This window comes from Erigeron canadensis, chromosome 2 (assembly GCF_010389155.1).
Source record: "Erigeron canadensis isolate Cc75 chromosome 2, C_canadensis_v1, whole genome shotgun sequence".
Lineage (NCBI taxonomy): Eukaryota > Viridiplantae > Streptophyta > Magnoliopsida > Asterales > Asteraceae > Erigeron > Erigeron canadensis.
In genome coordinates, this window is record NC_057762.1 from 42,378,741 (window position 1) to 42,391,549 (window position 12,809).

At 33.7% G+C, this 12,809-nt stretch overlaps 2 protein-coding genes across 2 annotated transcripts; one reads left to right on the plus strand and one right to left on the minus strand.

Annotated features, from left to right (window-relative positions):
* Window positions 1-7,664: 7,664 nt before the first annotated feature.
* Window positions 7,665-10,033, plus strand: LOC122589055 (probable apyrase 7). Its single transcript, XM_043761298.1, has 2 exons — window positions 7,665-8,903; window positions 9,392-10,033. Exons 1-2 carry the CDS (start codon window positions 7,790-7,792, stop codon window positions 9,925-9,927), a joined length of 1,650 nt encoding a protein of 549 aa, XP_043617233.1. The 5' UTR covers window positions 7,665-7,789; the 3' UTR covers window positions 9,928-10,033.
* Window positions 10,034-10,450: 417 nt separating this feature from the next.
* Window positions 10,451-11,690, minus strand: LOC122589517 (heme-binding protein 2-like). Its single transcript, XM_043761816.1, has 2 exons — window positions 11,388-11,690; window positions 10,451-11,061 (listed from the first exon to the last, which is right to left on the minus strand). The coding sequence occupies exons 1-2, from the start codon at window positions 11,609-11,611 to the stop codon at window positions 10,638-10,640; spliced, it is 648 nt and encodes a 215-aa protein (XP_043617751.1). The 5' UTR covers window positions 11,612-11,690; the 3' UTR covers window positions 10,451-10,637.
* Window positions 11,691-12,809: the final 1,119 nt, after the last annotated feature.

Sequence of the window (12,809 nt, forward strand, 5' to 3'; positions counted from 1 at the left end):
TAAAAAACAAAAAAATGACATAATCACAAGTAAAAGTAAGAAATAAGTAACATTCAAATCATCAAATAAAAATATGAAATAATTAACATTCAAATAGTATTTTACAAGTTTTAGATCTTAATATCTTTATTCTTTATATATAATAAAAGAAAATTGTCTTACAAAACTATTTTTAGAAAACAACATTATATGGCATGTTTATATTTTTTCTAAAAATTTTATTTTATTTATGATGTCATATTTAATATTGAATATTTTTAAAGATAAATTGTTCATTAAATACTTATTTTAAATTTCTATTTCTATTTAAAAATATTTTTATGTTTTGTTAATGCAATAGGTACCCATATATCTATGATTCCTCTAAAATATATTGGACTCCCTATTTTAGAAATTCAACAATCTATTCAATATCCTCACACGTTACCTCTAATTCTATATCTCTAACAACAATCAGACAAACATCTTATCAATATCTAACACACAGTCACTTCTTTCTCTCCTTCCTATTTACACACACGCATATCGATTTCCCCACTGTTTGGTATTATTATCACCGTTTAACCTTCGCAACGCGCGGACACCAACCCTCGTATATATAAGTTATGTTAGTCAATTTAATATCTTCAAACCAAGTTATAATATGTCAATAACAAAAATTACATATATTTTTTTTTATAATTTTTTTGCTTTTAAAAGTTTTAGTTAAAATACTCGGGTTAAACCCGTGTTTATTAACTAGTTTGTATAAAGAAAGTTGAGATATAAGTTATTTTCAGGTCTATTTAAATAATGAAATAAGACCTCTAACATTTACATGGGATTAGTAATGTTATTTGTTATTATTGTGCATTTTATATATTAAGATGCGATGAAATTAATCAGTTATGTCAGAATAGTTTAATATTATTTAGTGTATTTAGTTAACTTATTTCACGCATATTATGCGGGTAAGACATGTTAGTTTACTTTACGACTTATACTAGATACCAAATTAATAATTATAAATAAGACAAGTTGAAATTTTATGATACTATTATTTTAAAAAATATTTTGTATCATAATTATTAATAGGATATATATGTTAATTGTTTCTTTTTATAAAATAATATAAAATAATGGTATAAAGTTAAATGTAAATATTTTTTTAACATTAAACTTGAAAATATTATTAATATGACTTCTAACAAGAGACTAAATGATGCATACAAAGTTCAGAAAAATTAAACATATGGGAAATTTACAAATTGAGGCTATTCAATTGAGACCAAATAATTTCTTGTAAGGTTGACCTATTAGATAACCAGATAAAACTAATTCCTTTTATTTCCTTAAGAGCAAAGCAAATAAAGGGTTTTTTCATCAGATATAATTGTTCATGCACTTCCAAATTACTCATATGTAGGCAAGGGTGATAGTTGCTCAAAGTTTTTATATGTCAGATATAATTAATGACATGTTAAATTTGTAAAATATTGAAATTAAACAATAGATAAAAGATGCTCAAAAATAGTGTTGTCATTTTAAAATCGTTTATTTTTTTTAATTATTCTAAACACCATAATTCCACTCATTTATTTTATATTTATTACGTTAAATGGTAAAAATCATCCTCCCTCCATCCTAATTTAAATGTCTTCTTTTGACTTTTGAACTATATATTTTACAACTTTGACCGTATTGTTTCGTGTGTGTTATACAATAAATGATATAAAATATATTGATAGATTGAGCTTTAGATGTATTTTTCACTGATATAAATTTTATCAAGTATTATATTATACAAACAAAAATATTTACGGTCAAAATTAGATTTAAAAAAAAAAGACTCAGTAAGTTAAATTTAGACATTTAAATTGGGACGGAGAGAGTGTATAAAGTCATAGTTTGATAACAATGTACCGCATCTACCAATAAATTAAAACAGGATTGCAACCTTCATTAGACGACACGTGGCGCTGTTTTAAAACAACAATTGTCTTTTTAGACATATTAATTACTGACAGATGCATCCCTAATTTTTTCACATGTCTTGGGTTCAACTCTTATGAGTGACAAGTCTGTGGCTTTTTTCCTCTGAATCACTTGTAACGGCTTATGGTTTACATCTCGTAGTCTAGATTACGTGCAAGGTCTCACCATTATACGATGAGGTGTTATCTGATGTCGAATACCGACTAAGTGTTATAAAAAAATGGCAAAATACATAAAAAGGAAATCTATTTACCTAAAATTTCTAAAAAAAGGAACCTATTTTGTTTTCGTTTATTTAAAGGATACAGTTTTCATAAATTTTCTAAAAAAGAAAATATTGTTAGTTTTAGACGACAGACTGCTGTTAACTTCGTTAGTTTGCTTACGTGTCATTTTAAAAAAATATTATAATTTAAAGAGTTAATTACACATTATATAGAGACCAAATGTGTAATTAACTCAAATCTATATATCAATCTTTGTATGTATACTTATCTGTATCAATCAATAGGGACCAAAAGTGCAATGAACTCAAATCCATACATCAATCTATGATCCATATGTATCTGTATCAATCGATATCTATATTCAATTTATGGATCTAAAAGTTTCACTTTCTTTATAATCTTGAAGATTGAAGAGACATTGGAAATGAATGGTTCTGTCTTTTGAACCACTGCATCTTCATCACTACCTCAAGCTTTATAATCTCCTCCGCATCTCATCTTATATATATATATACATATCAATTTCTGTTCTTTTTGTTTTGCATCATAAAGCCAAATATTTATATCCAAATCTATTATAAAATACGGATATATATCTATATCTATATCTATGTTTATGTCTATACTTTTTTGTGAGGTGCGGTAGTGGTGATGGGTGGCGGTATTGGTTTAGTGGTGGTGGTGGGTAGTGGAGAAACCGGTTATGGTGGGTTTTTTCTGGTTTTCATCATGGACAATCGCGACAGTGGTGGTGTTGCGGACTTGCGGTGGTGTTGGAGAGTGGTGGTGGTGTCGTCACGTCGGTGGCAAGCGGCGGTCAACCACCGTCTGAAACCTAGGTCAGCCGTCGCGATCTGTTGAAATCTCAGTGATTGGTGAAAGAGGTGTTCAACTCTCGGGAGGCCAACCACCGTCTGAAAGCTAGTGCTCTAGATGCTGAATCTGAATGTGTGCTTCAAGAAGCACTTGAAAGACTAATGAGAGGCCGAACCACAGTTCTAGTGGCTCGTCGATTATCAACCATACGAGGTGTTGATGGTATCGGTGTGGTCCAAGTTACTAGTATATTGTGTCTATGTGTTGTGATCTAATTAAACTATTGTTTTAACTTATTGGGTTTAATGTAATCTGTTTTGTTAATTAATTTAGTGGAAGAGTATTAATCATGATTATACATATTTAATAAATAAATCAGTAGAGTTATAAATTTATTATAAAAAAAAAGAAAGAAAAAAGATTGATATATAGATTTGAGTTAATTACACTTTTGGTCCCTGTATAATGTGTAATTAACTATTTAAATTATAATCTGTTTTTTAAATGCCACGTAAGCAAACTAAGGAAGTTAATAGCAGCCTGTCGTCTAGAATTAACGATATTCCCTTTTTTAGGAAATTTATGAAAACTGTATCCTTTAAATAAATGAAAACAAAATAGGTTTTTCTTTTTATAATTTTTAAGTAAATAGGTTCTTTTTTATGTATTTTGCCAAAAAATAAATAAAAAAAATAAAAATGAATGGAAGCCTTGTACAAATAAGCCAAACCAAACAACCCCCTAATAGTGAACCAATGAAAAGAGCAGGTTCTGTGGTATCAACAGATTCAAGGATCTGCTCATTCGGACTGGTACCACCACCATTTGTCCAGTCAATCTGGGCTTTAAAGTGAACAACAAATGTTACGAGTGGAATTGAAGAAGAAAGGATTTCAGAGAAAAAGAAGAATTGTATCAATATTCAAATCTGATATGCAATCGTAAGAAATTACACTTATATAGACCACATTAACCGACTTAACCAACTAGTTTAAACTTGACACAATTACCCCCTAAAGTAATACAACATATCACTTTGACACCCTAATTATTTATTATGTAACAATACTCCCCCCTTAAGGATTGTTTGTCCTCAAACAATGGTATGCATATAAGCAAGCAGCAGCACTCAAAATCCAGAATTGAATCTGGGAATTCCCACATCCTTTCATGATGTTTCAGCCATAGGCAACCTCTCCCAATGGTCCAATATCTTGACTGCAATCTTGACTGATCCATATTATGAATGAAGTTACTCACTTGAGCATTAAGCTTGAAGCAAATCAACTGAAGCAACTCACTGAAGTTGTTTACCGAAGTTGTCTAGTTGCCTACCGGAGCATTTTGTCTGAAGCACATCAACTGAACCGTCTTGTTGAAGTTGTTCACTGAAGTAATCCAGTTGCTTACTGAAGCATCTAATCTGAAGCATAGTGATTAAAGCAGCTCACTGAAGTCGGTTACTGAAACTGTCCAGTGGTTATCTTCACTGGGGAACTGATTCTTCACTGGTCGTATATAGCTAGTTGCTGAAATACAACTGGTGAACTTAATCACTGGTGGATACTCGTTGAAATGCACGCTCGGTGTCACATTTTCTTGTGCAAACTGTTCTGATTGATCACAAAACATCCTTCCAAAATGATCAGTGAGCTCAACAATTGATCCTAAGTCTTCCTCATTCTTGATTTTCTTCCTTGGAATGTCAATTGTTAAACCCCAATACTTGTCAAACGTAATACTTCTTACATCAAATGCTACAACTTTCCAATGGATTCCTAATGGACCAAGATGATTATCAGATACCATCAAGCTCGTGACAATTTCGGATGGAATGTTATCATCAGTTTGGTGATATGGCCTGACAGAAACTGGAATATGAAAACAACATTGTAAGATCAGCCCATTCCCATAACTTTTGATTGGAAATTCGAGTACTGATCCTTCCAGTTGTGTGGCCTCAATGGACTTTCTCTTCAAAACAATACTGAAAGATCTATGCTCGTATGTTCCCCTGGCAGGCTCATTATGAGATCCACTGAAGGGGCCAACAGTAGATGAACTAACACGAGGTCTACCATGAACAACTCTGACTGCCAATTCCGTGCCGCCTCTTAGGACCATTTTTCTGATATGATCAAATCTTGGCAAGAGTTTTATCTCCCAACCACAAAGCTTCAGAATCTTCATGTACCTTGCGATTGTCATCCTTACTGTTTTTAATAAATCATCCATCACTTGGTTCCCTTGTAACTCAGTCACCATACCGACCCCACACCACTGCAATATCTCTTCCATTCGATTAATTTCATCAGTATCCTTAACAATAGTTGGATCATCTAAGCATACGCAACAGGTAACCTCCATTAATTCCCAAAATTCGGTTATGTGACCCCACTGTCCCATGTCATCATACATATTATCTAACAACACTAGTGCTACAGAGCTTCCATTTCCAAGATGTATCAAAGCTTCAGCCGCAACCCGAGCAATGAAATCATTCCACCTTAAACTAATATTATTACCTTTCTTATTATTGGCAGCAACCCTTCCATCTGACCGCCAACAACTCTTATTAAAACCCGATGCTTTCACAGTATCTTTTCTCCCCATACACATATACAAATGATCAACCCCATTACTCTCATGGATACAAACCCTTCCAGTAACTATCCTAGTGTTCCAACCAGGTTTCCATCTAAAGGTTTCAATTTTCATGACTTCCATAACCATTCGACTATTACAAACATCACACAAAATATGATTTGATTTGTGTCCATCTTTTGATTCAAAACAAAATTCATCAACAATAAACCAAGAACTCTTATCAAAAACATCACAAGCCATGAGTCCATTCCTCACAGAATCATCACAACCAATAAGTCCATTCTTCACAGAAACAATCCAATTTGGGTTCCATTCAAACATAGATACACAACTTAATAGTCCACTTCCCCTAGTGCTACTCACATCCATCTCCTTATCCTTTGTTCTATTGACTACCATCCAACCCGGTTTCCAACCAAATGAATCGATGGCTAGTTGAGTACCTACTACTTCTTCCTTATGAGATTTTTGTCCCCAAAAATCATCAAAACACACAATATTACTGAAAATTTGGAATTTCATAACCTCAACCAATACATCTTGACTTAAACTTCCAATCTGACCTGTAAAATGCTTAAGAATAAGATTGCTACTATCGTCCAATATAACAATCCCAACATGATTATTCCCACAGCCAGATTTAACATTGAATTGAGTCGTAATTTCCGCATTACTCTCACCCATAACTCTTTCAGGACTTACATCAAACACCTTATATGCATTAATTTCACATGATTCGCTTACTTCATTTTTAGCTACAAAACCTACTGAATTGTTTGAATTGTTGCTTAAAATAGTCCTACATAGAGAGATATCACTAAATCCAACCTCAAATCCAACCAAATTTTGGTCAAGCATTTCATCAAACACCTAGTGTGCATTATCTTCTATTTCTAAATTTATTCTAATTTCAGTTCCAAAACTCGCTGAATTGCTCTCATTATAGCATAAGGAAGAAGAAGAATTAGTTTGAGAATGTCTACCTTCAGTTTCTGATTTCTCCTCACACTCAGCCAATTGAACTTCAATCTCATCAGAAGATTCGTGTATCATCAATGATTGTTTTTGCAGTCTTGACACATTATCTTCTATTCGTGCAAGTGTGATTTGTAAATTGCTCAATTCCTTCTGAATGTGTAAGATTTCATCTTCTAATTCTGGTTTCTCACCAAAATGCAATAATGTTGCTATTGAATAATCATCCCATTCCATATCCAACAATGACTTCCCACTAGTTTTTGCATAAAATTGATGCCAATGTAATGCTCTGCCTTCAAATTTGATAGCAACATACATCACTCTCCGATTATTAGGTGTTTCATCAAAAAGAATTCCTCGCATTTTTTTTTCCAACCTTTAGCATCATCACCATTAAACTTCGGAGCCGCCATTGATTTATACTGAATTAGGGTATTTATTTTGAATTACTGATGAATATGTGATTAATTTCAAAATTAGGGCGAAACTTTTGTGAAATTGAAGTGGATTATTGATGAATTGAAGTAATTGAGATGAATTTGTGAAGAACTGAAGTGGATTATTGTTGAATTTGAAGAATTTATGAAGAAATTGTGGAAATTAGGGGGGTTTTTTTTTTCTGAATTTTTTTTTTTTTATATAAAGGATAGGTCACCGGAGAAGGAAGGTTCGCCGGAGAAATGATCGGAACTTACAAAGAAGAAACACTACAAATCCAGTCTCTTTTGATTTTAAAGAGGGAGAGAATCAATAAGCTACTGAAACTTGAGTCGGCATCTTAATCGGAGATGTAACCGGAACCGGAAGCTCGTCGGAGAATCGACGGCTCTGATACCATTTTTACGAGTGGAATTGAAGAAGAAAGGATTTCAGAGAAAAAGAAGAATTGTATCAATGTTCAAATCTGATATTCAATCGTAAGGAGTTACACTTATATAGACCACACTAACCGACTTAACCAACTAGTTTAAACTTGACACAATTACCCCTAAAGTAATACAACATATCACTTTGACACCCTAATTATTTACTCGTATTATGTAACAACAAAGGTATGTAAAATTCACATATACATTGACAATCCATTGTAATTTAGTCATCTAAAAGCTTGATCATCACTACCACCCGGATCCCATAAATCCCGGAGTCACTATCTGATTGATTGATTGATTGATTGATTGATCACAATGGAACCCAAATCCCCTTCAAAATCAAAGCTTCCAATTTTGGGGCTTTTTCATCACTTCAAACTAGCCATCACAATTGTATCACTTACACTTTTAATATTAACTGGTTATTTCTTTATTCGTAACCCGGGTTTGGGTTTTGCTACAAATACTTCATATTTCACTGTTGTGTTAGACTGCGGAAGTAGTGGGACAAGAGTAAATGTATATCAGTTCAGTAATCAAGATTTGAAATTTCCAGTTTTGTTACGTTCTTTTCCTGATAATTTAACAAAGATCGATGATCGGAAAGATGGTTGTGCATACCATTGTATGCAAACTGAGCCCGGGTTAGATAAGTTTGTGGGGAATGCGTCTGGGGTTAAGGCGGCTTTAGAGCCATTGATTCGTAGGGCGGAAAATTGGGTGCCTTATGACAGACATAAAGATACTCCGATATTTGTGTTGGCTACGGCCGGATTAAGAAGGTTGAGTAAGGATGTTGTTAAGATGGTTTTGGATGATGTGGAGGATGTTGTTAAGTTACATGAGTTTAAGTATAGGAGAGATTGGATTCGGGTTTTGAGTGGTGAAGAAGAGGCTTATTATGGTTGGATTGCTCTGAATCGTTACATGGGTGTATTTGGGAACACTTCAAGATTGCCCACTTTAGGCCTTCTTGATCTTGGAGGTTCTTCGTTGCAGGTAGCTACAGAGATCAAAGAGGCGAAAGTGGATGATCATGGTGTTTTTGATTCAAAGATTGGTTCTTTTGAGCACAAGATTATGGCAGCTTCATTGCCGGCTTTTGGATTGAATGAAGCTTTTGACAGAACTGTTGTTATGCTTAGTGAATCGAAAGCGTTTATTAATAGGGATTTAGAACCTTTTGAAATCAGCCATCCATGTCTAGGTTATGGATTTATGCATAACTACACTTGCCATGGCTGCTTTAAAGGAAATTCAACTAGGAAAACGAGAGGAATTAATACTTTTTCCTTGAATTTAGTTGGGGATCCAAATTGGGAGAAATGTAAAGTGCTAGCAAGAGTTGCAGCCATTAATTCAAGCAGTTTGCCAAATTGGTCAAAGCTATCAGATGATTCATACTGCGAAGGACTTTCTTCAAAGAGTGGTGAATTTAGATCTTTTGTCAACTTCTTTTTTGTTTACATGTTTTCTTCGTTTACATACTTAATATTTTCATTATATCTAGAGATGGAGAGATGGGTGGGTTGAGTGTTCCTGTTAGGTAACATGTCAAAGCGAGTACGATTAAAGCAAGTCACTTTTAGTACATGTTTTAACAGACAGGGCCTTCCATTTTTAGTAAATAATTCTTGTGCTATTTACGGTTTAGATATTTATTTAAACCTTTGAATAAGATACATTTCAGGAGACTCCATGAATTGAATCTTCTGACAATTTTCTACCCAGGCGACCCATTTCCTTCAGCTAGCTGCTTTATTCGACCCATTTGATATTATATAAGCTCAAATTGACCCATCCATAAGTAAATCTAGTCGAAAAGGAAACCTTTAATTTTAGGGGTCCCATCTATTTGATGTATTTGATTGACCATTAACAGTGTAAGACATAACTCACCACCAACTTCTATTACAGGTGAAAACATACTCAATAAGTTTGAAGGTAATAATTCAGTTGCACGCTTCCATGCATTATCTGGATTCTTTGCTGTTTACAATTTGTTAAACTTGACTTCATCAGCAAAACTATCAAACATGTGGGAGAAAGGCCAGGAAATTTGTTCAAGATCATTGGCTGGTTTATCCAGCTTGCCAATAAAGCATAAGTATGCTGATTTTTTCTGTTTTCGAGTTCCTTATGTAGTTTCACTCATTGAAAACACCCTTTGTGTTGGCGATAAAGATATTATATTTGGTCCAGGCGAAGTTTCTTGGACATTAGGAGCTGCATTAGTTAAAGGAAAATACTCATGGCAAAGTGACACTTCTAGAGCTCAGAGTTTCATTTCATATATTAGATTTAAGAGGGTGATATTCTCACCTTACTTTCTTTTTGTTCTTCTTGCATTTCTTCTATTTATTGTATATCGTAGCCAGGTTAAGTTGCCTATGTTAGGAAGGAAGGTGGCGTCTTTGCCATCTTACATTGGTCCCAAACGTAGGCCTGCCTAGGGATCGTGACAGTTGATTCATACATGTAACTATTACTTGTACATCAACAATTGATTCATTATTTTTCTTTACAAATTGTGAATAACGATGACAAAACTCCATGCTCTGCTGTTGTGTTTTGTAAGCCCTTGTATTAGAGCTGCCAAAATGGGTGGGGCGGGTAACGGGTCAAAACAAGTAGTTTTTAGATGGGACCAAAAGGGCTTGGTTGATCTGAAACACTTTTTTGCTTCTTACATTTCTGGTTATACTGTAAAAATTAGCATGCCAGATGAGACAAGTATAATTATTTTGAAAAAGTACGCCTGATTACCATTGCAAGAGGTAAGCGTTCAAACAACTAAGGTCACAAGTTGCCGAGTTGTGTAGCAGGGCTGGTTGTCTATACCATTTACCTCTCACATTTACTGTCTTAAATCAACTACATAAGATGAGAATCACATGTTCATTCTTTATCACATTCAGATAAACTGGACACAACGAATGTAAACATAAACTAATCAAACACACATAGACAGTAATATTGCAGGAACTTTGTGCATTAGGTAAGATACGTTCAACAGCCTGGACATTGATATTATTTCACTATACAAGTAATTACAAACGAAACAGAAACAAGTTACAAGCCAGGTGGTATTAAGTACTAACCTAGTGGTGTAAGTTAACATGAGCCAGCTTATCAAAAAGCTAAGCGAAACCCGCCCAAAGGTCTAATAAGCAGCTACGTTATTAGATTCACAACCCTCAACATCCATCCAAACTTCATTTACTCTGCCAAAGAACTTCAACGGGGAGTTATATTGTGCAATTGAGTATGCAAACTCACTAGAGGAAGAAGTAGAATATTGTGACCCGCTTAAGCTGGTGGTTAGCTTCTCAACCTCTTTAACTGTATTCTTCTCTCTGGCAAAACCAGAGAACTGGCGGACTGCTTTGCAAGTGGTAGGCCATGAATCGGGTTTGAGGTTAAGTTCAGGAAGAGGAAGTGGAGGCGTCGCTTGGAAGTTAGCAGGCAGGTAGAATTGAACTATGTATGCTGATGAGTCAAGTCCTGGGACAAGGCTTGTTAACACGGGCACAGTCATTGATACCCGAGAATTGTTCAGATTCGCACCTTCGATATATTGAAACAACCTGTTAACGTTGTCTAGTTATTAGTCCAATCAGACCGCGCGCTAACTACTAAATTCAGCAGATAGATAGTATTGGCAAATTTCCTAAAAAAGTAACATAAAAATCTAATTTTTGCTAATGTAGGTTATATGAATATGAAAGTTTTGTTTTTATTAAGTATGTAATGTAATGTAATGATAACGATTTGTTGCACACCTTCAAAAATGGCATTAGCTTAATGTTATATTAATTTGAAATATATAATTAGATTTAATTAAACTAGTGAACAGTAATTGAATAAGGTAAATTGAATCATAAATTAAGTAAATAAGTAGGTAGATGGATACCTATGGAAGCCATTGTTAGTAGCTTGACGGAAGTTAGTTTGTTTGACGGGAGCGGTCATCCAGACGGATGGTTCATACAATCTGATCTCAAAATCGGAATCGGAATGGATGACGGTGTAATCTGGTGATTCATAAGCCTTGCTATGATGCCCTAATAATAATAATAATAAGATGCTTACCATCGCTAATGTTTTTATCTTCTCCGTTGTGTTAAGGTTCTTCATTTGCACTAGTTAATTTGATTGAAGGAAGGACGACTTGGAAATGATTTCCATTTTCTTATTCAACCGGTAAACCAACTTATTGTTCAACAAATGAGTCTTATTTTTTATAAAAATTATTTTGTCCTTTCTCTTATATAAAAAAACCTTAAGGCTCTTTCTTATTATGGGAATTTAATAAAATATAATGTAGAATTTTCAAAGTTAACCTACCATGAAATAAAAGAAAATTAAAATTTCATTAAATTTACATACATTTTGCAATTAACAACCCTTTATGTTTTTTAAAAATAGACCAGCACAATACCACGTCGTGAAGACGAATAGTGATCGTGGTGGCGGTAATGTGAATATCTTAAAAGATAAAAGACTAGTGGTGTAAATTAATTAATTAAGAATAGAATGATCATTTTACATCTAACTATTTTCAAAAAATAGGTTCATTAAGGGTATTTTAGTTACATTACTAACTAATTTTTCTTTTCAACTTTCTAAAATGAGAGGGGGCTAGAATTTTTACACAGAAAAATAGAAATTATTGATGTGAACTGTAATTACAACATTTTTTCCCACTTCGGCCATGGTAAGTTTAAATGATGTAAAAATTGAAATTTCATTAGCTTAAAGTTTTATACACCCACAACCCACTCCAGCTTAATTGTAAAGTTATTGGTTTATTTAATACACTCGTTAGTATTTGTAAACGGCTTATACGTGCGCTACCCAAAATTTTAAAATCATAACTCTACCACTGAAGTCACCAGAGTTATACCATGCAGACAGACAATGGTGGTCGATACCAAAGACACTTAGGTTCAGGGTATTCCGGACAATCTAAATCTTTTGGACTTGGTAAGTTTTGAACAATTTATTTTAAAATTTCACATTGGTATGAGTTTGTTTGTCAGTGGGGGATATTGTAAAGAGATATGGATTCATCCAATAACACTTGGGCATGATAAAGATTAAACAGGGCCGGATATGTAAATGGGCTTAGGACTTGCAAACTTGGAGCCTAGGATACAAGAACACATTGAACAAGTCACAATGTCACATTGTGTCACATTGTATGTCACAAGTCACAAAAATCTTAACAAAATAACTTAAAAATCTTCTTAGAAGGAGATGAGGAAAAATCTGGAGGCAAAATTATAAAAGAGAATTAGTGAATAACACATGTTACATTCTTAAAATTTTAGGG

Excerpts from the sequence above, each read along its gene's own strand:
- LOC122589055 (XM_043761298.1), top strand. The coding sequence starts at position 7,790 with ATGGAACCCAAATCCCCTTCAAAATCAAAGCTTCCAATTTTGGGGCTT. Across the intron at positions 8,904-9,391 it reads AGGACTTTCTTCAAAGAGTG|GTGAAAACATACTCAATAAG; the intron begins GTGAATTTAGAT and ends CTTCTATTACAG.
- LOC122589517 (XM_043761816.1), bottom strand. The coding sequence starts at position 11,611 with ATGAAGAACCTTAACACAACGGAGAAGATAAAAACATTAGCGATGGTA. Across the intron at positions 11,062-11,387 it reads ACTAACAATGGCTTCCATAG|GTTGTTTCAATATATCGAAG; the intron begins GTATCCATCTAC and ends CAACGTTAACAG.